This window comes from Sphaerodactylus townsendi, linkage group LG09 (assembly GCF_021028975.2).
Source record: "Sphaerodactylus townsendi isolate TG3544 linkage group LG09, MPM_Stown_v2.3, whole genome shotgun sequence".
Lineage (NCBI taxonomy): Eukaryota > Metazoa > Chordata > Lepidosauria > Squamata > Sphaerodactylidae > Sphaerodactylus > Sphaerodactylus townsendi.
Window position 1 is genome coordinate 2843436 of NC_059433.1, and position 27009 is coordinate 2870444.

Sequence of the window (27009 nt, forward strand, 5' to 3'; positions counted from 1 at the left end):
ATAGATGTGTATATATGCATACAAATTCACACATACCACTAAAGTATTTTAAGTGTGAAGCAGCCTATATTTATAATGCACATAATAGATGTAAACACGTCTGCTCTCTTTGTAATAACATAGTATTAAGAGAGTTCTTGCACTGTGTACAATGGGAACTTAATAGCCAAGCACATTAGTAAACAAAGACCAACAGAACAGCTGTCCAGAATGTCAGGCCCCGGATCTGGACCAATACTGGATCTGGACCAATACCAAACTCAGTGAAATGCCAGCTCACCATACTGGAGGCATTTAATGCATTAGCTAAAGAGAACCAGCGCGGGAACCAAATTTAACCATCTACCCTACCATGGAGATCTACTGGATGATCTTGGGCAAGTCACCCTCTCTCAGCCTAACATACTTCACAGAGCTGTTACAGAGGAAGGGAGAAAGGATGCTTTAGGGTCCATTGGAGAGAAGAACCCTTGTGAAATGCCGGCGTGGTGTAGTCGTTAAGAGCAGGTTGACGCTAATCTGGGGAATCGGATTTGATTCCCTGCTCCTCAACATGAGCAGCGGAGCCTTATCTGGTGAACCAGATTTGTTTCTACACCCCTGCATTCCTGCTGGGTGACCATGGACTAGTCACAGTTCTTCAGAACCCTCTCAGCCACATCTACCTCACAAGGTGTCGGTTTTGGGGAGAGGAAGGGAAAGGAACTTAAGGCACCTTGAGTCTCCGCATAGCAGAGAAAGAGGGGTGGTATAAATCAAAACTCTTCCCCACTTTAAGAGGAGCACACTTTCAGCAAGGACGTAGGTTGGGGGGGATTCCCGGGTTCAAACCCCCCCCCCATTAAATGTCCGAAGCTCTGCCACCTGTTTGTGGGGGGGTTGTAATTTTCAGTGTTTTTTCAGGTTTTGGCCTGCAGGGGTGCAGATCGGAGTGCATTCCACTGTCAGACGGCTGAATATACTCAAGGTGGCTTTTCTTTCCGGGTTCCTTTCCCCTCCTTCAGATTGCACACTTCATCAAGGCTTCACTCTGGTGTCCTTAAGATGTTCCTGTGTCTTTTCTGCATACCTGTGAGCAGGGTGCAGAATGATCACTTTGGTCTGCAGAGCGCTGCCAAACAATTGGGGAAGAGCTGGGCCTGGTTACTTTTATTTATTTTAAACTGTCACTTTCTCCAGGCATCAGGGGCATATCTGCCATGGGGAGTCAAATGTCCCCAGGCACCCCCCATCTGGTCACGTGGGGGCGCAAAAAAACATTCAGGTTTGTTTGGTTTTTGTATTTTTAGTGTTTTTCAGTTTTTGGCCTGCAGGGGGCGCAGTTTTTAGGCTAGCTGCACCAGAATTTCAGAGATTTTTCAGAAGACTCTCCTGATGATACCACCCAGGTTTGGTGAGGTTTGGCTCAGAGGGTCCAAAGTTATGGACTCCCAAAAGGGTTGCACCTATCCCCCATTGTTTCCAATGGGAGCTAATGGACATGGGGGCTACACCTTTGAGAGTCCATAACTTTGGACCCCCTGAACCAAACTTGGGTGATATCATCAGAAGAGTCTCCTAAAGATACCCTGAAATTTTGGTGCTGCTAGCTTAACAATTGTACCCCTGACAGCTGGCACCCCCCAAATTTCCCCAGATTCTCCTTTTAAATCCACCCGCTTTGGCATGGATTTAAAAGGAGAATCTGGGGTCCCCAGTTTAAACACTGAAAGTGATGCTGTTTCAGGGTGGGGGAGGATTCACCCGAAAACTGATTGTGATGCTGGAATCCACCCCCAAACAGCATCACTTTCAATGGTGTTCAAACAAGGGAGCCCAGATTCTCCTTTTAAATCCACCTTAAAGGGAGAATCTGGGGTCCCCAGTTAAAACAACATTGAAAGTGATACTGTTTGGGGGTGGATTCCAGCATCACAGCAGCTGCCCATGTGGGCGGGGGGGGGGGCTGCAAAACTCAGATTTTACACCGGGCTCCATTTTCCCTAGCTACGCTTCCGCCCAGAGGGAGGGCAGAAGGGACTGCCAGCTGCCAGCTGGGAGCCCAGCCAGTGAGGTGTGGGGGGGGGGCAGGGGAGTCTGCCATCCCCGGCATTGGAGAGCTGCTTTCTTAAGTACTGAGGCCAGGGTGGGGCTTGGGTAGGTGTGGTCATGCCCCCAGGGGCGGGTGGAGCATGTCCCCACCCCCCGAACCTACTCCATAAAAAATCTATACCTCCGTCACTGACTTTCAGCCTATGCATAACACCTTAAATCTCTTTTAAGTTGCTGGCATTACCATAATCTCTGGACAGGTATATTAGGTTTAATAAAATGGCTGCAGACACCAAAAACTCTGTTCTATTTTTTAAACAAAATAGTTGTCCAAATGTATATTGGGTGTTGCAGAGATCCTGAACTTATACACATGTGCTCCAACCCTTACAGTATTTTACTTGTGTACTGATACACGTCTTTCCTCCAGCTGCCCGCCACAGCAGCTTCAGAGAGAAAGTGAGAGAAGGAGACGGTTTTGTTGTGTGACGCAGCAGTTACTGAATATTTCCTCATCCGGGGTTGACTGAAATACTTTTCAGCTTTAACAGTTCATAAATTTGGCTTGCGGGTCAAAGTCAAGTAAAACATGTGTGAGTCATATAAGTTAATTATGTTCAGTACACCATTTTGGTGTATAACATTTTCTAAGAGGGGTGGGGGTTACCCTACATTCATGGCCGCCTTCCTTTTGTGTTAATACGGTAACAATAAACTTATTTATTTAGTTACTTATATGTTGTTGTTTTTCTTTGAAATACCAGGAGCAAGATAGTAGGCGATGAAAATATGGTACAAAATATAATATTTTGCTAACAGTTTTCTAATAAGCTCTGGCATATTCTCAGAGTACTAAAAGGCAAGCTTTATTCTCACTTGAGAGATGAAAAATCCTAAATACCTGAAACATGAAAGGTGTAGTTGCCGATGAGAAGTTCAGACTCTTGGCCATGTGGCTTTCAGGATTATATTTTGACATGTAGCCTTTGATGATGACAGTCTTCGCAGTCCCTTGTTCACCAATTAGCAACACTGCCTGGAGAAGGGAAGGGAATTCAAATGAGTCTGAGGATAGGCAAGACAAGAATGCTGGCAAAGGTTCTATTTTTAAACAAATTACTCATTTGAAGAAACAGAGAAGCCTGTTTCTCACCTTGAAAACCCCACCGTCTCACCATCTCTCACCTTGAAAACCCCACGAGGGGTCGCCATAATTCAATTAAAACTTAATGGCACTTTTTATCAAAGATTGGGTGATGGGAATGGTTTCTGGAAGTGACTAGATTATCCATCTTAAAGTCAAGAGTAGGGTCAAACCAGTTTTCTTTACTTCTTTATTGTCAACACTACTCTCAATTGTCTACATAAGTAGGAAGAAGAAATTGTGTTTGAGGGGGAAAGAAATCTGGGGCTGAGAAGGCAGCAAGTGAAAGGAACAGTGAGGTCATGTCAAAAATGACTGGGAATGGTCAAGAACACAGAGGTAAAGGCCTCAGAAGCAAGGGAGGAAAAAGTCCTGGTAAACAGAATGGGCAAAGAATGTGGACCAAGGCAGGGGCATACTGGGTGCATGCTTTTTGGTCATGTGAGGGGGCGCCGAACGCCCCCCCAACATGACAAAATGGCATGCACCTCTCCCACCACAGTGCCCAGCCCCCTACCTGGCCTCCCTGCCGGCTGGCTTCTGCCCTCCCCAGGTCCTGGGGAGAGCAGAAGCCAGTCTCCGGGGATGCACAGGGGGTGGTGCTCTGCCCCCCTTCCCACCTGCAGCCCAGCTTCTGCCCTCCCTGGAGCCTGGAGAGAGCAGGAGCCAAGCCGGTCTCTAGGGACATGCTTTTAAAAGCTCAGAGGCCAGGGGTGGGGGCCCTGAACCCCCTTGCGGGACTCACAGAGGTCCCCCCATTGAACTAACAGATGTGGAGGACCCCAAACCAGTGGATGTAATGGTGGGAGAAGGTTAGCAGATGGCAACCATTCTCCCTCCCTAGCAGGACTTAAAACGAGTGTTTGAGGAGGGGGGATGCAATAAATTGCCATCCCATCGAAATCGAACTCATCCCCAGGGAAAAAATGTCCAAAGGACACCTTTACCCCATGAGCCCCAGCAAAGCGGTGGCCTTTAGAGAATTCCTGGATAAGAATTTGGCTCACAAATTCATTAGACCGACCACCAGTCAATGGGCTACTCCAGTGCCAGAAAAAGAAGGATGGCACTCCATGATTGTGCATGGACTATAGGGGTCTCAATGCAGTCTTGATGTGTAATAAATACCTCCTGCCTCTGATCAAAGACTTGTTAGCCAGACCGGGGTAGGGGCAAGTGTTCACGAAGTTGGACTTGAGGGAAGATTACTATAGAGTGCAGATTGCTAAAGGGATGGAGGGCACGACAGCTTTCAATACCCGCTATGGTCAGTTTGAATACAGAACCGTGCCCTTCGGTTTAAGTGGGGCCCTGGGGGTCTTTATGAACTTAATCAATGAGGTGTTACATGACCTTCTGTTCAAAGGTGTGGTGGTTTATCTGGATGATGTGCTGATTTACTCTGAAACCATGGAGGAACGTATTAAATTGGTCCAAGAGGTGCTGCAGAGACTCCTGAAAAATGAACTACATGTGAAACTGTCCAAATGTGAGTTCCACCAGAATAAATTGGACTTTTGGGGCTATCGAGTGTTAAACTGGCAAGCTCCCTGGACTCATAAGCAATTGCAGTCATTTTTAGGATTTGCCAACTTTTATCGGGATTTTATTCCTCAGTTTGCTGAGGTAGCTTTACCTCTCACCAACCTATTGAGAACTAAAAATAAAGGAGCTGGGGCTATCAGACCCAGGGGGTCTTAGAGTGGACTCTCATAGAGTGGGCTTTCATAAAATTGAAGGAGGCTTTCACTTCAGAGCCCGCTTTGCATCATGGTGACCCCTCTAAGCCTTTTGTAGTACATGTCGATGCCTCGGATCATGCCATGAGAGTGGCGCTCTTGCAAAAGGGGCCCAATGATAAATTGCACCCGTGTGCCTACCTTTCCAGAAAATTTACGGGATCAGAAGTAAATTGGATGGTAAGAGACTGGTGCCACTGCCTGGAGGAGGTGGACCCCCACCCCCACCCCGTTTGACGTTTGGAGTGATCACAAAAATTTGACCACGCTCCACACCCCGGGTAAACTCTCTGCAAAACTATGGTGGGTGGACTTCTTCACAAAATTCAATTTTACTCTCCATTTTTTCCCAGATTGCGAGGTTGAGAACGAGCAGACGGAGGTTGAATCCAAAGAAGACGGAGGTTCTGTGGCTTGGTTGTGGGGCGAGACCCATGGATTTCCAGCTGCCAGTCCTTGACAAGATGTAACTCGCTCTATGCTGGTCTACCTTTGTCTTTGATCCAGAAACTGAAACTTGTCCAGAATGCAGCTGCTAGGCTGCTTACTGGGGCAGCCAGTCAAGACCACACAACACCAGTCCTTAAAGAACGGCACTGGCTGCCAGTCAAGTTCTGGGTCATTTTCAAAGTATTAGCGTTAACCTTTAAGGCCGTAAGTAGTGTTGGACCTACATATCTTCGAGACCCCATCTTCCCATATTGCCCTCAAAGGCCCCTCCGTTCATTGGAGGGGAACTTTTTGGCGGTCCCCAGCCCGAGAGATATCCAGGTGGCCTCAGGGAGTTTTTACAGCCCTGGCTCTGGCCTGGTAGAACAAGCTACCAAGTGATGTCATGGCCCTGTGGGAGTTATGGCAATTCCGCAGGGTTTGTAAAATGTGGCTCTTGCACCAGGCCTTTTCCATCTAGCCAGCCAGATCGAAATGAAGAAAAATCATCCTTTTTTTTTTTGCTTCCAGAGGGGGGGGGGGGTGGATATTTAATAGTTTGGCGTTAAAGTAGTGTTGTTCTAATGTTTGTATTGGTATTTTAGATTTTATAATATTTTTAACAACTGCAATTTTTTGTTGTGACCCACCCTGAGCCCTGTGGGAATAAGGCAGGATAAAAATTTAATGTAATATAATTTAAAACGCCCTGCTTGAAGCCTACTTGAAGCCTATGAGCCAATAGAAAATGCCACACTGTATTACCTTGCCTTGCTTTGCAATTGTGTGGATAAGGAAGTCAGTTCTCACGTTGTCAACATTGGGCACTAGGATGGACCCATACTCTGGGGTGCTGTCAGTAGGATACACATACTCTTCCATGCAGGTGTTCCAATGCATCCATTTGCCTGGCCAAAACAGAACACAGTGATTTCTCCTCCAAAAGCCTTCTACTTCAAGTAGTTTGTAGGCACTGTAGGAAAACTAGACAGAAATTTCTGAGTGCTTTTTCCCATTTGCATAAACAAAATCAGAGGAGTAGGAGAGATCTTTAATATGAGCCATAGACCATTCAAAGCATGGCTAAGCTGTCTTTTTATGCACCCCTTTTTGTGTGAGGGACATTCACAAGCCAGGAGGATGAAAGGCATGTCCACGGCTCAGACACGAGCAGGGTAGAGCCACGGGAAAGGTTAGTTTTGTGGTCACCCCAACAGAAACTCTTGGATGGATTCAATCAGAGCAGGGGAAAAGCAAGGTCAGAGCTTCACAGATGTTTTAAATACTGATCCTACCTCAAGGCAAATTATCATTGGAGCCAAATGCAGCTAGAAATCTCCAATAACCAGTCTGGATCTCTGGCAAAGCGCATAAGTCAGAAACTGCTTAATTATACTCAGTCATTCTGAATATGACTGTTACTGATACATAGCAAATGGTGCAGATTCACTAACCATCACCAGCAACATAGTAGTCAAACATGGTATCTTCACTTCCCTCTGGGATATCAGGAAGGTCCAGCTTGATAGTTTCATGACCACGGAGCCAGTTCTCCATCTTGTGTCGGTCCTCTAATTCCAGCAGAGCTCCAATACTCCACATTAGGGAGAAGACGTACAGCCTCCCCAAGTACTCTCCTATTATTTCACCTCCCTGCTCCTGGGGAGCAAAACACCATGATGTTTAGTTGCCTAACTGTTAATTTCCCAGACACACAACAAGAGTTCCATAGGTGTCCATAGGAAGCTACATATTGAAATTCTTAACACAGTTTAATTTAAGAAGATCTCTTCTGTGAATGTCTTAATTATAGATATATGCAATCTAAATATATACAAGCTACTTGTTACTACAAAATACATTAAATTTGCATTGCTAATTTTACAAAATGTTTACTTTAATACATAATTCAAAACAAAATTATTCTTACATGTTATCCCATTTTTATTTCTTTTTCTATTTCCAAATGTTACCAATCCAAACATAGTACCATATTTAGAACTTCTTTGCCAACTTCATTTTAAAAAATTGTTCCAGAAATCAATAAACATAGCCGAGGACTGTACAAGTAATTCTTGATCATTATTTTCCTTACTATCTTGTTTTAACACTGTAGTTTTGGAGATGATCAAAACAAACCACATTTTTCTTCAACCAAATATCATAATTTGGTCGTCTGCTTACAGCACTTTGCTATCATCATTTTGCTGCTACCGGAAAGTGAAATTGTAGACTGCAGTTTTTTGGGTACTGCGACAGACAAGAGGTCATCCTGCCCTTAAAAGGAAAAGGTTTTGCCAGCTGTTGGACAATACAGGTATTGACTTGTAATGCTTAATGGGCATTACAACATAATCAGGGGTGTCAAACTCACGGCCCTCCAGATGTTCATGAACTACAATTCCCATCAGTCCCTCCCAATGTGAGCATTGGCTATACTGGCAAGGGCTGATGGGAATTGTAGTTCATGAACATCTGGAGGGCCGTGAGTTTGACACCTGTGAAATAGATGGTCACAAGGAGGATGAGTCAGAGGAAGATCTTGAGTAGATTAAGAGAGGCAAACAAAACAACTGCTTTCTCCCAGGTGTGCTATTGTACATATTAAATGCTGTTTCCTCAGTATGTGCCAGACATGAGCGGGGGAGGGGGGTCCTTAGGCATTCTTGCCTGCAAGTTTAGTGACTGGGTCTTCGGATTCTGAGCCTGACTCCTCAACCATGGTTGAGTGAGCCACACCGCACTTTCATGCTGGTCGGTTCTTGTCTCAGTCCAAAGCCAAGGTTGCACTCCTCCACCCATATCACTCCACTGGGTCTTGTCCTGGTGCCCGGTAATCCTCTCGCAATGTTCCCAGAGAGGCCCCTCTGGCTAGACCAAACGTACTCCTCCTAGGCTCAAGGGCTGTGCTAGGTAGCGGGAGCTGTCAAGGCAATATCAGACTTCAAAGTCTCAGAGTCTAAGTCCAGGTCTCCCTCTACAAACTTTGCAACCATTTCTTCAAGAGCGGGGCTCATATCCCTCGTACGAGGGGCACCAGCCAGCCCTTGGACATAAAGCCATAACTGCCAACAGAACATGCGCAACTTCAGCTGGTGATGGAAGCATGAAGTAGACCATGATACAATGCAGAACTGTCTTAATGTCAAATGCTGTTTTAATGTACACCAGTACTGAATGTACGGTCTTTGTTTATTATTTATTTGATGTTGTTTGTTTGTTGTGAACCACCCTGAGCCCTTCGGGGGAGGGTGGAATATAAGTTGAATAATAAAATAAAATAAACTCCACGTTCAGACAATAGCTCGCTTGATGGGTTCAAGGATTTTATTGAAGACATGAGAGTAACGGTGAAAGACAGTTCTGGTGAGAAGGCGCCAAAACTGTTGATAATATGTTGCAGCAATTCCCCCCCCCCCACCCCCATTTGAACCAAAGCAACAGTAAGAGTATAGCCATGAGCCTGTTTCAACCACAGAGCTTCAAGGGCAAGAATTAGATAAACACCTGCAAAGCAAAAAGCAAAGCTTGTCCCCATGGCTTCCCTCCCCCCCGTAGAAACGGCATCCTGACAGGAGTCCAGGGCCAGCGATGGGTGTGCCAGGGAAGGCTTTTCTCCCACCAGCCTGCCTGCCTGCCTGCCCGCCTGCCTTGCTGGCTTCCGCATGAGCCAAGTGGGAGCTCTGCAGCCACAACAAGTGAGTCCTCCCAGCCCCCCTCAGCGTGCACACCATTGCAATTTAACTCAGTAAGTAAGTAAGGCCTCCCCCTGGCTGAGCTCCCCCAGCCCACCCCATTCTCAGCAGCAGGGCAGTGCCTATGGCCCGACAGAGGTTTGCGCAGCTTGCCAAGAGGGAGCCCAGGGCTGGCAGCAGACTTCCCTTCCCTCCCACCTGCCTTCTCCTTGCTGGCATCCACAGCTGCCAAGTGGCATCCCTGCAGCAGAGACAGGAGCCCTCCAAGCCCCCTTCAGTGAGTTTGCTACTGCAATTTAACTCAGTTTGTGGGGGGTGGGGGAAGTTCAACTGGGGGGGGTTCAACTGGGGGCTGGATGTGGGATCAGTGCCCAGGGTAACCTCCAGGCGCCATTTTTTAAAGTTACACCGCTGCCCACAGGAGTGCTGCTCTTGGGGGGGGGGGATGAGATGCCAGAGGGAAAGCAGGAGTTGAGTTCTGCCTCGCAGGGAGAGCTCCAGCCTGGCTCAGGAAAAAGAGCAGACTGAGGGAAGGGCAGCTCGGCCTGGCAGTGGGGCCGAGCGGTTGAGCTGCATCTCTGGGAGAGAAGAAGAGGGCTTGATTGGCAGGTCTGTCTCTGGGGTTGAACAGACCTGGTGCCACTTAGTCTGACTCTGGGGAAAGGCCAGGCTGGTGGGGATCCTGGTGGGGAAATTCAACCTAACAAGCTAAATGCCGGTTTGTGCCTGAAAGCATTAAAGACCATTTTAATTGCTTACTTAAGCCATAACTTGTTTCAAATTGATGTGACTTGGCCAGGCTTCTATTTTGTCTACCTAGAGACCAGTGCTGTTGGTTTGTTCCTTAAAACCAGCCTGTCAATAAATGTTTTTTTAGTTGTTTACGATCTCTCCAGCCTCATTGATCTCTGAAATCTCCTTGTGAACTACACATCTTACCTGACAGCACTGAACCCAAAGCCTGTGCACCCACTACTTGTAGAATATCTGGAAACTGAGGAGGTGGTTAATAGTTCGAAATAAACCTAAATCCCCAAAATCTTAGAAGGCTGAATACATCCCTTTGGTAAGAAAAAGAGGTTGGTTTCCACATTATAGTCCAACAGGGTCAATTTGTTTTCTCTGATCTTAATACTCTCCAGAATCCAGGAAATGTTTCTAAAGATGTTGAGCCACATCTTGGGGATCAGCTACTGCTCAATTTTTTCAATAGTTATGTCTGGAATCTTCAACTAACCACTTCCATTTAATAATTTCTGCATTGTGGTTAATGGCTTATTTGGGTCTTCTGCTCTTGCTGCTTTGTCGATAATTTTTTAAATATGTCAGTATTGCAGTCTTGTGCAACCACAGAGTCTCCCCACAACCATATTTTCCCATGTTCATAACTGTCCATTAATCTTGCTAGTCCATCCTTTTCCCATTTTGAAAAATCACCTTGAATGCCAGCTGGGCCAAACCTTTTACTGCCTAACAATACTGTAAAGTTATCCACTAATTTACTCCACTGATCCTAAACCTGACTTGTTGCCATCAAAATTACATCTCCATTCAACCTTTTCCTCTCTTATTCAACCACAGCCAAGAGGTTACAGCTATGTGTCTAAGCTGATGCTTTTGATATACCATACGTTCACATTCTCATCTTTCCTAGCCCATTCTAAGATGGATTAACATAGATACAGGATGATAATTAACAATGTTGTGAAATGATATTTTGTTGTAACTTACATAAAACACCACAATGACTTCTTGGACTTTTTTTGACACCAAATATGTTTCTTAAACATTCTCTAAATTACTTTTTTTTAAAAGAGTGATCTTGGAAGAACTTTTATTTTAAGAACCACTATTCTTCCTAGCCAAGAAATATTCATCTGAGACCAGCATTTTGGATCTTCCTCTATTTTTGTATGAGCCAGCTAATACAATTAGAATTATATTCGAATCATTCCCTGATATTTATCACATTTAAACCCAAATATTTAATATCTTTAGATGCCCAATTTCATCCTGTTATCTGTAGTATTTCCAGCTTTAGTTGTGCACCAATACTGACTTTGTTCCATATATATTATAATCAGAGACATTGCCGAAAGCTTCTATAATACCAGTCAGGGCTAACATAGATTCCCAAATTTCCTGAATCACAAACAGAATGTCATTGATGTATAACAAGACCTCCATCTCATTTTTTTATTTCATTCCTTTTAAGGACTAGTTTTGCCTCGTTCTTGGGCTGAACACTTTCAATATTATACAGTAGTGAAGATACCAGGAATCCTTGCCATACTCCTCTACTTAGCTCTATGTGAGGACAAATAAATATTTGTTAGGACTTGTACTTCAGCAAACATATAAAGGATATCAAGTCATCTTGAGAATGCAAGCCTATTCCAAGCTTTTTCAGAACAACCCATTGGAATTGCCAGTTGACCTTGTCAAAGGCTTTTTCAAAACAGTAGAATGTTTGGGTACTCCTATTTTGTTTATTATTCTGATCACAAGGTGACTATTCCAGACTAACTGCCTACCCTTTGCAAAGTCAGTCTGATCGCAGGTTATATATTTGGCTTAGAAATTTGTTCAACCATTTGCCAAGCACAGAAGCTAGAATCTCATGGTCAAGACTCAAGACTGATATGGGTTTCGGAATGACAGTAATACAAACTTCTGCCCAATTATTCAATTGTTGAATCCTTTGCTAAGTTTCATGCAATATAAAATTCTGCCCCAAATCCAACTGGCCCTGGCACTTTTCCTCACTTTCAATCTACAATGACGTTCTTGACTTCTATTTTAATGGGGGTGTCTGTTCTCTATTCTGTGGGCTAATCTGGATATTCTTTCCAAAAATGTATCTCCTCTGTGAATTTTGCTGGAGAGCATTCCCTAGCTGTGTACATGCTCAGAAAAAATTCCCCATATCTTAGTAGTTGCTATCTGCATTTGGCATCCAAAGACCCAGCAATACGTTTGAGAACTTAGTACCAACTGAGACTTTGGCCCTTTCCACATGGGCGGTAAAGAGCGTCCCAGGGATGCTAAAAACAGCATCCCTGGGGAGGGGTTCACATGGCCACCGCTGCTGCATTGCAGCAGCACCGCCCCCGCAACCCCCAAGTGGTATGAAGATGCTGCTTTTTGGAAGCAGTGTCTTCTAACTGCTGCCGCGCAAATGGCAGCAGCTGGAAGGCGCCATTTCCCCCCTTTCCCGAATGCCTTACAGTCCCCTCCAGCCTTCTGGCACATCGAACAGGCCAGGGGACATGCCCCCCTGCCCTGCGATTCCAGAGCTGTCACACAGGGCAGGGGAGCGTGTCCCTTGGCCTGTGCGAAGTGCCGGAAGGCTGGAAGGGACGGTAAGGCATTCAGGGGACAGAGCAGCCTCTGCACAGGCTGAGCCGACTTCCCCACCCCTACTGTGACCGTCCATGCGAATGGTCCCGGGGTGTGTGTCAGCATCGTTTATGCCAATGCACCCCCGCTGCGTGGCCATGCGGAAATGGCAAAAGCCAACTTAACTATTTTTTCACTTACATACAGCTAGTATTTATTCACTTATTTACATTCTGGTTTTGTACCCACTGGGGATCTAAACTGACTTATAACCTCCTGCATGTCATCCTTTCAACACCACCCCTGTGAGGTAGATTAAGCTGAAAGACTGTGATTGTGTAGTGCCGGGCCTAGTTTGTCGAATTTTTAGACTCTCAATATTCATAATCAAATAGATATTAAGAACCCAGAAGCCTTTGTGCTTGACCAGTTATTTCTGTTAGTAAAAGCAAGAGACGTTGTCAGCCACAGTTACAATTGTAAAAAGAATTAGATAATTAAGCAAGTTTTACTTAACTAGAAAACAGAATGTTTGGTATTTTTTGTGTTATCTTCTGCCTTCAAAGATAGAGTTTGTTTTGGAACACAGAAGAAACACAGGTGCCAGTTGTAACGTTTCCTTATAATTGCAGGAGGTTAAAGGAGGTTGCCCAGTGCCATACCACAGAGGATAAAAACATTAATGGCAATTCTGATTATAATTTATTATTCTTATCCAACTGATACCTCCATCAATTGTTTAATCAAAATTTTCGCCAAGGAATAACATTTCACTATTCTGTACCCAAAGTGCTACTACCAAGTAAACTCAGAAGATAAATATCCATCTTAAGGAACATTATTTTGAAACAGAAAGGAGAAATGTTTCATAAAAATGAAACAAACACTGCTATCCTGACTCCATAATTTCACACATGGCATTCCTAGTAAAGCAGGGTTTATTCAGAGCCAGTTCACAATCACATTTCTGGGAGTCTGTTCAAATAAAGGATCTGTATATTTTCCCTTGACACAGCCACGCAGGCAAGGGTGATATGACTTGCAATAGGTTTTCTGAAAGGAAATTAGATTATTTTAAGAAGCATAAATCGTTTCACCTTATAAGGGATGAGGCCCTGGAGCATACTGATGCTCTGCCTTATCACAAAGGCCTCCAGCATCTCCATCTTGTATTCCAGGGACTGGATGCTGAAGCGATACAGTTCTGGGAAGGATGCGGTATACAGCTGGCGCAGAATCTCTGCCTCCTGTGGAGATCGCTTTTTCAAGAACCCCTGTGACAGACAAGGACAGAACCACCACAGAAACTTTCAAAACTATGTAATGCAATTTAAGTTAGAGATGTAGCGAATATTCTCTATTTTTTTACCTCAATAAGTGATGTTGATAACAAGGTACGCCATTCATCCACATGAAACTACTTACCTGTCAAACTACATTCTTTGGAACCTTTTTAGCACCCCAAGCACTACTTTAGATGGGTTTACCGCCCGGTAAATAATCACATAATGAATGGGATGGCATTACAACACTGTACAGGCAATCAAATCTGGCCACATGATAATGTTATTGAAGGCCACCAAAAGTAAGTGAGGGCAATGGAAATCAATAGATGAATATTTCTGTAAGTAGTACAGAACAGACAAACAGCAAAAACAGGTATCAGCACCCCAATAAAACTGAACAATTTTAGAGTAACTCTAATTTAAATATTACTCAGACAACTGATTCTTCCACAGAGAATTGGACTTAGGTGTGAGGAAACCCACAGACCAACTTCATGATCAACTATGAAGGTCAAACTCGTCATGTATAAGCTGCATCACTTGAATAAAATGAAATAACCCAACATATGTCAGCTGCCTTCTTCGGAGGAATTTAGGATTATAGATGTAATTATACAAATCAGAGAAGCTTGCCAAGAACTACAACTGTGCCTGCTTTGTTTCCCTAACTCCAGACATTTCAGCATTTCTGAATCTAGCAGGCAAGACTGTTGGTATTTTGCAAGAGTCTGTCACACTTCAGACATGAAAGGGTTAACTGTGTGCATGTTAATTAGTTACTGAGGTCACAGTTAATGGTCAATCTATTGATTAAGCTATTGGTCAGTTTTGGCTGGCATTGATTACATGCCATTGTTCACGTTGACAGAAAGTTATAAAGTAAAGTATGTTTCTTTGTTTGAGCAAATGGGCACCATGTGAGACTACAAGGTGCAAGCTTGTAACCAAGTATAGTACTACCGTAGCATTGAAAGGTTTTCTTATTTTCTTCTCCATGTAACCCTCCCTAAATAGATAGTAAAATTCATTTATATAAACCAGCAACTGTGTACTGGTCTCTTTTATGCTACTCTGCTAATATATTCAAGTTTACAATCCAACAAAGACCTACCATATGCAGGCGGGGCGGGGGGGGGGGAGGAGCAATCTTTTTTGAACCTTTGGGAACCCTGGGAGTCAACCTCAGAAGGGCCTCTGCAGGAAGCCCAAATGCAGGGGATAAGAAGAGTGACTTTAAAAAAAATGAAGCAGAAAAGGAAAGGGAGAAAATAAGAAACAGTATGGGGACCACTTGAGCTGAAACAGTGTTATTTTAATTGCACAGCCAATAAGAATCCCCAATATTAATCATAAGCCTCCAGTGGGTACATCCACTGTCTAAAAACACTTGGACAGGGTTCATAAAATGTGTTGGCGGGCATCCCATTGGGGACTCCTGGTGTAATAAGTAGTGGATGAAATATTTCCACACATTTGCTCATTCATATCTGTCAACCTGGTGTGTATTGCAGACTATTCTATAGATGAATTCAAAAGAGTTCAAAGGCCAAAAAGCAACTGAACAGTTGAAGTACTTGGATTCTGTGAGCAGACAGGGTATGAAATGGAAGTATTTTTACCTCAAGAATAGGACTCCAGTTGAGAACTGAGGAGCTCATGAACACCATTCCGTTCCTCGACACGGTAGCAGGGGAGGCATTGTCAATGTTATGAGGTTCAAAGACAATTTTGCAATTTGGCGCCATAGGGATTCGATCGCCATTTGCTAGTGTTAATGTCTTGTTATCATCAAGCACTGAATTAAGGTTCTCAATCCAAATGGCGTCCACAGGACCATCAAGGACTATCCATATGTGTTCTCCTATAACCCAGTCATGGGAAAGACACATTTCATTTAAAGAAATTTTAAAACATTTCAAAGCTGCCCCATCACCTGCAATGTTCACATCTTTGTACAGAGTTAAACATGATGAGGCAGAGTCATCGTGTGGCCTAGAGATAAGTCTTGGCCTCAACTAAAGAAAACTCAAGTTAAAATCTGCAGACTGGAAGTTCAGTGAGAGGCCTCCCACAAGTCTCCAGGTTTGACCAAGATTTTTTTTATCATCTTGCCTAAGAGAAATTCTCCTTCCCCTGCCGGAAAGAACCTCCACGAAACTCAAGCCCTTTATCTTTCAAGTCTAACTGACCTCATGAGGTGGCTGTGAAACTGAATCACATACAGAAGGAGATGAGATACAAAACCCAAATCAGAATGTCCTGGACACAAGATGATCACACACCTTACTTTCGTTTCTAATTATTAGTTCCCATAAGCTCAAAACAAACGTTCTCTCTGAATGGTGGCAGAACTATTACCTTTGTCAGAGCAAACAGGAATAGACGAGCAAAACAGACCTAATTTTAGCATGTGAGTGAAGTTCTCAATACAAACAAAATAAGGCAGAATCTTCTCTAGAAACTGCATTAGAACATAAGAACATAAGAACTAGCCTGCTGGATCAGACCAGAGTCCATCTAGTCCAGCATTCTGCTACTCGCAGTGGCCCACCAGGTGCCTTTGGGAGCTCACATGCAGGATGTGAAAGCAATGGCCTTCTGCTGCTGCTGCTCCTGAGCACCTGGTCTGCTAAGGCATTAGCAATCTGAGATCAAGGAGGATCAAGATTGGTAGCCATAGATTGACTTCTCCTCCATAAATCTGTCCAAGCCCTTTTTAAAGCTATCCAGGTTAGTGGCCATCACCACCTCCTGTGGCAGCATATTCCAAACACCAATCACACGCTATGAAGAAGTGTTTCCTTTTATTAGTCCTAATTCTTCCCCAGCATTTCGCTAATGAATGCCCCTGGTTCTAGTAGACAGAGAAAGAGAGAAAATTCTCTGTCAACATTTCTACCCCATGCATAATTTTATAGATTCCCCAATCATATCCCCTCAGACGCTCTCTCCAAACTAAAGAGTCCCAAACGCTGCAGCCTCTTCCTCATAAGGAAGGTGCTCCAACTCTTCAATCATCCTCATGTTCTTCTCTGCACTTTTCTATCTTCGATATCCTTGAGATGTGTATTACTCAGAACTGAACACAGTACTCCAAGCGGTCGCACCACGGCTTTATATAAGGGCATGACAATCTTTGCAGTTTTATTCTCAATTTCTTTCCTAATTATCCCCAGCATAGAGTTTGCCTTTTTTTTCACAGCTGCCATGCATTGAGTTGACATTCCCATGGAACTATCAACTAAGACGCCTAAATCCCTTCTTCCTATTCAGATCATAGCACTTCGACCCTGCATGCATGTGAAGTTTGGATTTTTTTGCCCTATGTGCATCACTTTACATTTCGCTACATTGAACTGCATTTGCCATTTCTAGCCCACTCACCTAATTTATCAAGGTCCGCTTTGAGCTCTTCAAGAATCCTTTGTGGTTCTCACTCACTCCTACATAATTTGGTATCATCTGCAAACTTGGCTACCACACTACCTACCCCTACGGTCATTTATGAATAAGCAAGCACTGGTCCCAAACGGATCCTTGGGACACCACTCCCTACATCTCTCTCCATTGTGAGAACTTCCCATTTACACCCACTTTGTTTCCTGCTCCTCAACCAGTTTTTAATCCATAGGAGGACTTCCCTCTTATTCTCATTGCTGAGTTTTCAATAGGTTCTGGTGAGGAACTTTGTCAAAGCCTTTTGGAAATCCAAGTAGACAATGTCCACTGGTTCCCTTATCCACATGTCTGTTTACACCCTCAAAGAACTCTAGTAAGTTTTGTAAGACAGGACTTGCTCTACAAAAGCCATGCTGACTCTTTCCCTCAGCAGATCTTGCTTTTCTCTAAGCATGTTTAATAATTTTATCTTTAAATGATAGATCTCAAATAATTTCTGACTAATGAACAGATACAAACTGACTGGCCTTGTAATTTCCTCGGTCCCCCCCTAGACCCTTTCTTAAAGAATGGTGGGACATTGACTACCTTCCAGTCTTCAGGATGGAGCCTGATTTCAGGATAAGTTGCATATTAATGTGAGAACATCAAAGTAATTTCATGTTTGAGCTCTTTAAGAACTCTTTGGATGAATGCAATCTGGGCCAGGATTTGGTAGCATTTTAGTTTATCAATGGCTGCCAGAACTTCTTCCCTTTTGTCTACCACTTTCAACTTCGCTAGTTCCTGATTCACCTCCTAAGAAGCTTGGTCTAGGTGCAGGAATTTTCCTCACTCTTGGGTGAAGACAGATGCAAAGAATTCATTCAGCTTCTCTGCAATCTCCCTGTCACCTTAGGCACACCTTTTGTTCCTTCATATCGCCTAACGGACCTACCGCTTCCCTATAGCTGGCTTCCCTGCTTTGATGTACTTGAAGAACTGTTTGTTGGTTAGTCTTGATGTTCGCCGCAGCCATGCGTTCCTCATAATCCTTTTTTTTTGCCTCCCTTACCAGCTATTAACTTCTTGCTTCTCTTTTGCTACCTATTTGTGTTCTCTTCTGGTATTCTTCATCAGTTAAGTCCCGGTATTTTCTAAAAAAGACATCTTTTTTTTCCTAATACTCACCTCAACCTCCCTTGTTACAACCATGGTGTTGGCTTTCTTTTGGACTGGGCTGCCTTTCCTAACTCTGCAGGAACACATTCCACAGCTGAGCTTTTAAGACTGTGTTTTTAAATAACAACCTCCAAGCACCTTTGGACATTTTTTACCTCTTGATTTTCTCCCTTTCAGCTTCCTCAAGCACTATCCCCCCCTCATCTTCTTGAGTAGGAAATTTCCCCTTCTGAAGGCAAATGTAACTACATTAGTAGTTGTCACTTGTTCGCATGCAGAGATACTGAATCTGACAGCATTGTGGTTTGCTGTTCCTCATCGCTCAACAACACTGACTTCCCCGCATTCAGGTCCTGGAGTCCCACATAGAATTAGATCTAGGATCACATCTCCCCTGGTTGGTTCTACAACCATCTGCCTAAGCTACAGATCATTTAGCATATCCAGGAATGTTCTCTCCTTACTATGACCTGAACATGCATTTTTTCCAGTTTATGTGGGGATAGTTAAAAGTCAAAGCTTCCATTACCACGACACTTTTGCTTTCTTTGTTGGCCTCTCTAATTTCTTTTTCCATCTCAGAAGAATCCTCTTGTGCACTTTGGGTCAGGGGACGATAATATATTCCTAATAAAAGCAAACTTTGTTTCACCCTGGTATTGATATCCACAGTGTGCTTCTGTAGAGGAATCAAGCTCCCCTGCATTATTGTCTATTTTATGTGACACTATGCTCTCTTTGATGTAGAGGGCCACTCCTGTCCCCCAATACTTCCTGTCCTATCCTTCCTCCTGTAAGAGCCTGTAACCTGGGAAGATAACAGTATCCCACTGGTTCTCCTCATTCCACCACAGTCTCCGTGATGCCCACTATATCAATGTCCTCACTTCTCAAAACTCTGTACTCCAGCTCTCCCATTTTAGGCCTAATGTTTCTACTATTAGCATAGAGACACTTGTATACTCTGTCTCTGTCGCTTAACCTGGGATTTATGTGTTTTGCCCTCTAGCCTTTTGTAGACACTATCACTTATCACATTGCTATGCTCCTCGCTTGTATGTGGTTGATTTAGAAAAACCTCTCTCTGTGTCTGCATCCCCATGGACTCTGTATTATTCGAACTGTAAGTCACCTCAGCTCCTGGTCGGCTTTCCCCAAGGATCAGTTTAGTGCTGTTCTGCCACCTTTAACGCTGAGCTTCAGCAGCCTGGTTCCCTCTTTGGTTAAGATGAAGCCCGCCCCTTTGTACAGGCCTGCCTTATCCCAAAAGGTTCCCCAGTTCCTGACAAAGCTGAAACCCTCTGCTCCCTATTACACTACCTTTCTCATCCACGCATTGAGACCCTGTATTCCTCGGGCTTTGCCTAGCTCTCCTGCAGACGTGGAACAGGTGCAGCATTTCGGAGAATGCCACCTTGGGGGGTCCTGGATTTTTAACCTTTTTTCCTAGCAGCCTAAGATTTCGCCTCTGAGAACCCCTCCTTCTGCCACATTTCCCAATGTCATTGGTACCAATGTGGACTACAACTGCTGACTCCACCCCAGCACTGTCTAACTTGGCCTATCTAGAAGCCCGGTTGACATCCAAGTAACCTTTCGCTTGACTAGGTAAGTGTTACCATCGCGGTCATCACTCCTGTCACAAACCCAACTTCTCTATATTCCTAATGATCCAGATCACCCCACTACAAGGAGCCCTACCTCCTCAGGGTATCCACTTTCAGTGCGAGGATATCTGACCACCAGCTAAGGAAGGGGTCCCATCTAAGGGAGACCTTCCACTAATTCTCAGACTGGCACCCTCCAATACCCAGACTCTCACATTCTCCATGACATCTGAAGAGATGTCACCTTTTGGGAAGTGGGACCTGGCTGCTAGGTCCTCGAGTGCCTCGCTTGTTGCCCTCTCTGCCTCTCTCTCAGCTTCTCTCCAGGTCTGCCCACCTCGCCTTCAAGAGAACGCATTACGTTCCCTTTGAGTGCCAGGAACTCATTGCAGCGAAGGGCACACTCCACGACTTCATGCCCTAGTGGCAGATAAAGGTCATACATCACGACACTCAGTGCAAAACACTGGAAAGCCCCCCATCCCCTGCTGGTTTCCTGTCTTCATGGCTATCTGAATTTTGTTTAGATATTCAAATACTAATTTTAATTAAGGTGCCTCCCCTCTTAAGGCTTCTATACCTTCTACTATCCCTTTAAAATATGTTTTTATTTAGTAACACTCAAGGCTCAAGGCCGTTAGCGCTGAACTTCCAGAGACTAACTGAAAGATTTAAAATGTGAGAAGCCCTACCCCCTTCAGCACTAACTGAAAAAAGATTTATAAATGTGAGGTGTTTCTCCCACCCTTCAGCGAAAGCTCTCTCTACCAATCAGCAGCCCTAGGACAAGGGAGAGAAAAAAAAAAGAGAAACCCCCCTGTTTAAAGAATACACTTGTTTAAAAGATGTGGCTTTGGAGAAAAAAGCCACTCTGTCAAGCTCCTCAGCCCTTTCTGGCCCACTGCTGTCCTCCACTGCTCCTCTTCTCTGCTGGTTCCAGAGACCAACTGGAAAAAGATTTAAAAAATGTGAGAAGCTCCCACCCCTTCAGCACTAACTGAAAAGATTTCCATAAATGTGAGAAGCTCTACCCTTCAGGCAAGCTTCCCACCAATCAGCAGCCCTAGGACAAGGGAGGAAAAAAGAGAACCCCCTGTTTAAAATACACTGTTTAAAAGATGTGGCTTTGAGAGAAGCCCTCTGTCAAGCTCCTCAGCCCTTTCTGGCCCACTGCTGTCCCTCTCCACTGCTCCTCTCTCTGCTGGTTCCAGAGACTAACTGGAAGATTTAAAATGTGAGAAGCCCCACCCTCTTCAGCACTAACTGAAAAAGATTTACAAATGTGAGAGTCTCTACCCTTCAGCAGCTTCCACCAATCAGCAGCCCTAGGACAAGGAGAAAAGAGAAAACCCCTGTTTAAAATACACTGTTTAAAAAAGATGTGGACTTTTGAGATAAAGTTTCTCCTGTCAAGCTCCTCAGCCCTTTCTGGCCCACTGCTTGTCCCTCCTCCACTGCTCCTCTCTCTGCTGGTTCCAGGAGATTAACTGAAAAAGATTTAAAATGTGAGAAGCCCCACCCCTTCAGCACTAACTGAAAAGATTTACACAAATGTGGAGAAGCTCCCACCTTCAGCAGCTTCCACCAATCCAGGCAGCCCTAGGACAAGGAGAAAGAGAAACCCCTGTTTAAAATACACTGTTTAAAAGATGTGGCTTTGAGAAAGCCCTCTGTCAAGCTCCTCAGCCCTTTCTGGCCCACTGCTGTCCTCCACTGCTCCTCTTCTCTGCTGGTTCCAGAGACTAACTGAAAAGATTTAAAAATGTGAGAAGCCCCACCCCTTCAGCACTAACTGAAAAGATTTACAAATGTGAGAAGCTCCCACCTTCACCGGCAGCTCTACCCAATCAGCAGCCCTAGGACAAGGAGAGAAAAAAGAGAAACCCCTGTTTAAAATACACTGTTTAAAAGATGTGGCTTTGAGAAAAAGCCTCTGTCAAGCCTCAGCCCTTTCTGGCCCACTGCTGTCCTCCACTGCTCCTCTCTGCTGGTTCCAGAGACTAACTGAAAAGATTTAAAAATGTGAGAAGCCCCACCCCTTCAGCACTAACTGAAAAGATTTACAAATGTGAGAAGCCCCACCCTTCAGCAGCTTCCACCAATCAGCAGCCCTAGGACAAGGAGAAAAAAAGAGAAACCCCCTGTTTAAAATACTGTTTAAAATATTGAACCTGTAACAGCAGGTTCAATATATTGTTTTGTACTCCAGGGTTTCCCTGAAGTAGTTTCAGAATGGTTTTTAAGTGTCCTTTTTTTGTAGGAGGGAATTAGCCAAGTTCTGTAATATGTTTTTATGTACAAATGCACAAATTGAACCAATGGAAAGCAAACAGGTCTGAAGAGAGTTCCTCTTAGTTCCAATATAGCATGAAACTTGCTAGATGACCTTGAACAATTACACACACACATTCATCCTAACCAACCTTGCTGGGTTGTTGTGAGGATAGGATAGGGGGAAAGACCCACATTCACAGCCTTGAGCTTTTTGGAGAAAGGGCAGGTGAGAAATGCATGAGATAGGCAGGTCAGTCCGCAGAAGCAGTGGCTAATGAAACTGCTTCTCCCAGAGGGAACTCAGAAAACCTCTTCCTCTGGTCAGATTCTAGACACGCAAGCTGTTCCTTCTTCCCATTTCCATCAAGCAGGAATGGGTTCAGGTGCCTTCCAAATTGTCATCACAGGCAGTCTATTATTGGCACCTAAAAGAGCATCAGTTGGTCAAAGAAGCATTCTATAAACAAACCTAGTAACCAGCATTGTGCTCATAAGTCCATCACAAACATCAGCCAAATAAGCCACAGCAACAAGGAAAGGGTAGAAATTCCATAATTTGTGGTTCTGCTCAAAGGAAATTCCTGTCATTCCTTCCCTACCAAGCTCCAAGAGTTACCTTGCCCACGAGGAGATTATTGGATCCTGGTTTTTAAGAATCCAGGAGAAATGGATAAAAACCCAGGATGTCTTTCGCAGACCCAACCATCAACTGGGCCACACAGTATACAGAAAACCAACACACACAGACCGGCATTGATATAAAAACTCCAACCACCATCCACAACAGAAAAGGGGCATAATCAAAACTCTGACATATCGTGCAAAACAAATCTGTGAACCTCACCTCCTCCCTAATGAAATCAATCATCTAGACTGGGCTCTTCAGGCTAATGGCTACTCCACAACAGAAATCAGAAGAGCTTTAAGACCACGAGAAACCCAGAGGACTGAGGAGAAACAGCCCCACACAGGAAAAATATTTCTACCATACATCAAAGGAATCACTGATCAAATAGGGAAACTGATGAAGAAACATAACCTACAAACGATCTTCAAATGTACCAGGAAAATACAGCAGATGCTATGCTCAGCAAAGGACAAGAGAGACCCCCTCACTTCTGCAGGAATCTATCACATACTTTGCAGCTGTGGAAAGGTCTACATAGGAACCACAAAACGCAGCATCCAGACTCGTATTAAGAAGCATGAAAGACACTGTTGGCTTAACCATCCTGAAAAATCTGCAATTGCAGAACATATCCTAAACAAAACTGGACATAACATTTTATTTGAAAACACTGAGATTCTGGACAATTCAGAAGGTTACTATGTCAGACTGCACAGGGAGGCCATTGAAATTCACAAACACCAAGACAACTTCAACAGGAAAGAAGAGACTCTGAGAGTTAACAAAGCTTGGCTACCAGTACTTAAAAACACCAAAAGCAAATCCCAAGGGCATGCTAAGTTCATGGACAATGGACTCCACCCAAACACAGGATTTGTATTCACCAATACTGCTGCTGCTGCAGGGAATACAAATGCAAATCACTCCCTGGACGGAAAACCCCCACATGCAATACTATACTATCAACCACACCCTTGCATAGCAAGTTCCACCCAAACACTTACTGATTGGTTCCCCACCTGGGGACATGACAATTTATACTCCACTAAAACATTCCCTTCTCACTGGACACAGTGTGTAACAGGCTTCCCTCCGTGATACACCTTTGAAGATGCCAGCCACAGATGCAGGTGAAACATCCTTAGGAACAAGATCCACCAGACTATGGCCACACAGCCCGGAAAACCCACCAGAATCAGTTGAATCCGGCCATGAAAACAAAAACCCTAGACTTCAGGGGGCTTTGAGGCACCTTAAAGCAAACACATTCTCTGTTTGAGTTTTCTTTTGGTACAAATATTCACATAGGAAAGATTCATTTTGAGCACCTTTTTTAGCTCTCAAAGTTTTCCTCCAAAGTGTGGAGAAAATTCCATCTGTCCAGTCATTTGTTGCGACATCAAGACGTCCAAACATCTGAGGCGCTGTGATGGCTTTGGGATTCATTCTCATTTCACGGTGGGGCTGCCCACAGTCTGCAGAAATCATGATTTTTAAAAGCATGTTGTTATTATTTCAGGCACTACAATGTGATGTTGTACTACTGTTTCATTCATCAACATTCACGTTTTTCAGTCCCATTATTTTGAATGGACTGTGCTTAGAACTGTTAAATTACTTATAATGCACATATTAAAGAAAACTAGACAAAGGAAGGCTATGAAAGACAAGTTAATTATTTGTTCAAAATGTGCCTTTTTCCTGAGATTTCTCCATAATCAAATCAGACTCTTAAGCCCAAGATGGCGCCTTCAGATAAAACTCTTCACTATTTTAAGCATCTGTTTTAAAGCAACGCATATATGTAAATGTCACACACACACTTCCCCTTTTGATGAACTTTCTTACTTTTTCTTAACCAGCAACTGCAAAAGTACTGCACCAACAAGAGATGAAGATCCACTAGTGCTGCTTTGGCCATTGGCCACTAGATGTCTGGCATACCTGGTTAAAAAGCATCTCTTTGTAAATCCCAATTGCTGTTCAGTGCAGAGCACAATACTGAACATGACTAATGCACATTCCATGTGGACCCACTGTTCTTATCCCCACCACGATTAGAGGAACTTGTATTAAACAATCTTTCAGAAGCTTTGCATATAAAAGACTAGACAGTCAAAAAGTTCCCTAAGATTTATCATGCCAGAGAGAGAAACTCCTGATGATACAACTCCTGATAATACAAAATAAATCTTTTGGACGCAAGACTAGTTATTCTCAGGCCGATTACCCACTATTTTGAGCCACTTTGAAAGTTAAAAAATGTTATTTTGTTGTTCCTGTATGTTATCCATACCTGTCATGGATTTCATTAATGTGTGGATGCACGTTGTCTTTCCTGCTCCACTCGGCCCCAGCGCCATCATGCCGTGCCTCACACGTTGTGTTTCAAACAGCTGAACAACTTTCAGTCTCCAGGAAGGATGGTTAATTAAGCCAGCCCCTTCCACCTGTAACAATTGCCACCAAGAATCACATCACTTCTAATTTCATCATCAGGCTTTGTTGACAAGTGTTGTTGACCAATTTAACAAACTCAACAATTTTAGGATAATTCCAGAAGTATTACAAATTTCATGGATGAGAGTCCAACACACTGTATGAATGAGGGGAAAAGAATCTGCCTTATTCTGACATAGGTTAGTTAGTATAGAAAGGTTGTGCTATTGCCTATTCCTGATACTATATTGTCACTCTACCCATCTTGCGTACATCAGAGCCCTGCACTGAAACATCAGGGTCTGCTTCTTGCATTTTCTTGCCTTTCAGCCCCTCTGTTGACTAATTCCCCCCCTCTATGCTCACGTACAGATGCAGACAATACTTGTTGACATTCATCTGCCCAGGAAGGCGACTGTATAGCTGATGAAATGGACTCTGGACATCAAAAGAAAGCTGTTAGTCACTCTATAAGGTGCCACAGGAGTCCTTTCAATTTTATTGGGCAAGTGGCTATTAAATCACATGTATTCCTTGGTAGACACAGTTAATCATTATGTCCGGGGCTGCCAAAGTGAGCCCCACACTTACCTGCAGGGCTGGGGGCTGGCCGAGAGGCCACATGACATCAGGACTGGAGAAGTCCCCGCCCCCAACACCCACCATTAACACTAGGACCAGGCCAGGCAGTGGCAACCATGATCACAAAGCAAGAAAAACCCTCCCCACCTCCACCTGGTTTAGCAGAACAGCGCCGGAGAGTTCTGACACCAGCCCAGCAGGGAAAGCAGGTGGGAAAACCAGGCAGACTCCCTTGCCAGGAGTGGGAGGAGGACAGCTGGCCAGGGTGATACAGTCCCTTGCATGCCACCCCTCCCTCCCTCCCCTTCCCTTGCATGGCACCCCTTCCCCTCCCTCCCTCTCCCTCCACTAGGGAGGGTGGGCTATGTCCAGATGCTGGAACCCCTCCCTTTCCCCTCCCTTGCATGCTACCCCTCACTCTCTCCCGTCCCTCACACCCCTTCCCTTGCATGGCACTCCTCCCCTCCCCCTCTGGGTCATGTCCAGAAGCTGGGCCCCCTCCCTTGCATGCCACCCCTCACTCACTCCCCTCCCTCATCCCCCTTCCCTTGCATGGCACTCCTCACCCTCCCTCTCCCTCCACTAGGGTGGGTGGGCCATGTCCAGGTGCTGAGCCCCCTCCCCCTCCCTTCCTTGCATGCTACCCCTCCCTCCCCTCCCTCTCCCTGACTTCCCTTCCCTTGCATGTCACCCCTCCCCCCTCTCCCCTCGGGTGGGTGGGCCATGTCCAGGTGCCGGTTCCCCTCCCTCTCTTTGCCTTGAATGCCACCCCTCACTCCCACCCCTCCCTCACTCCCCAAGGGGTCTGGAGAGAGGCAGAGCCTGGGCATGGCGACCCCTTGAGAGCAGCAGTAGCCAGAAAGATGGCAATTTGAAGTCTCAGGTTGGGCAGGGCTGATAATGGAGGAAAGCACAGAGGGAGGCCCACTGGCTCATAATGAGAAGGCGCTGGCAGAGGCCATGGGGGCCCAGCCTCCACGAAAGGCCATTATTAGGCACAACTCCAGGACTAGCCCAGCCACACTTGAGCTTGTGAGAGGGTGGACTGAGGGTTGGGGAGAGATGTTGTCCACTTTGCTGAAACAGTGTTGGCGTCTGCTCAAGAAAGGAGGAGGGTGTAGTGGGCATCTACCCAAGTTCTTCTGCACCACATTTCCTTAGATTGTCTGCCCATCCTAAAAGAACAGCCAAGTTTTTGCTACCACTCCTCCAGCCTGCACTGACCACAGGATTTATGCTTTGAGGAAAATGCTGCA

The 27009-nt window shown here is 44.7% G+C and overlaps 1 protein-coding gene across 1 annotated transcript in view; it reads right to left on the minus strand.

The window, feature by feature from the left end:
- Positions 1–27009, minus strand: part of DNAH5 (dynein axonemal heavy chain 5) — a 227512-nt gene that overhangs the window by 92826 nt on the left and 107677 nt on the right. The window contains exons 41-47 of the mRNA XM_048507883.1: positions 25029–25182; positions 24061–24207; positions 15283–15524; positions 13475–13651; positions 6798–7002; positions 6109–6251; positions 2933–3067 (exon numbers count right to left, since the gene is read on the minus strand). Coding sequence (XP_048363840.1) covers positions 2933–3067; positions 6109–6251; positions 6798–7002; positions 13475–13651; positions 15283–15524; positions 24061–24207; positions 25029–25182 — 1203 coding nt within the window. The remainder of the gene's footprint in view (positions 1–2932; positions 3068–6108; positions 6252–6797; positions 7003–13474; positions 13652–15282; positions 15525–24060; positions 24208–25028; positions 25183–27009) is intronic.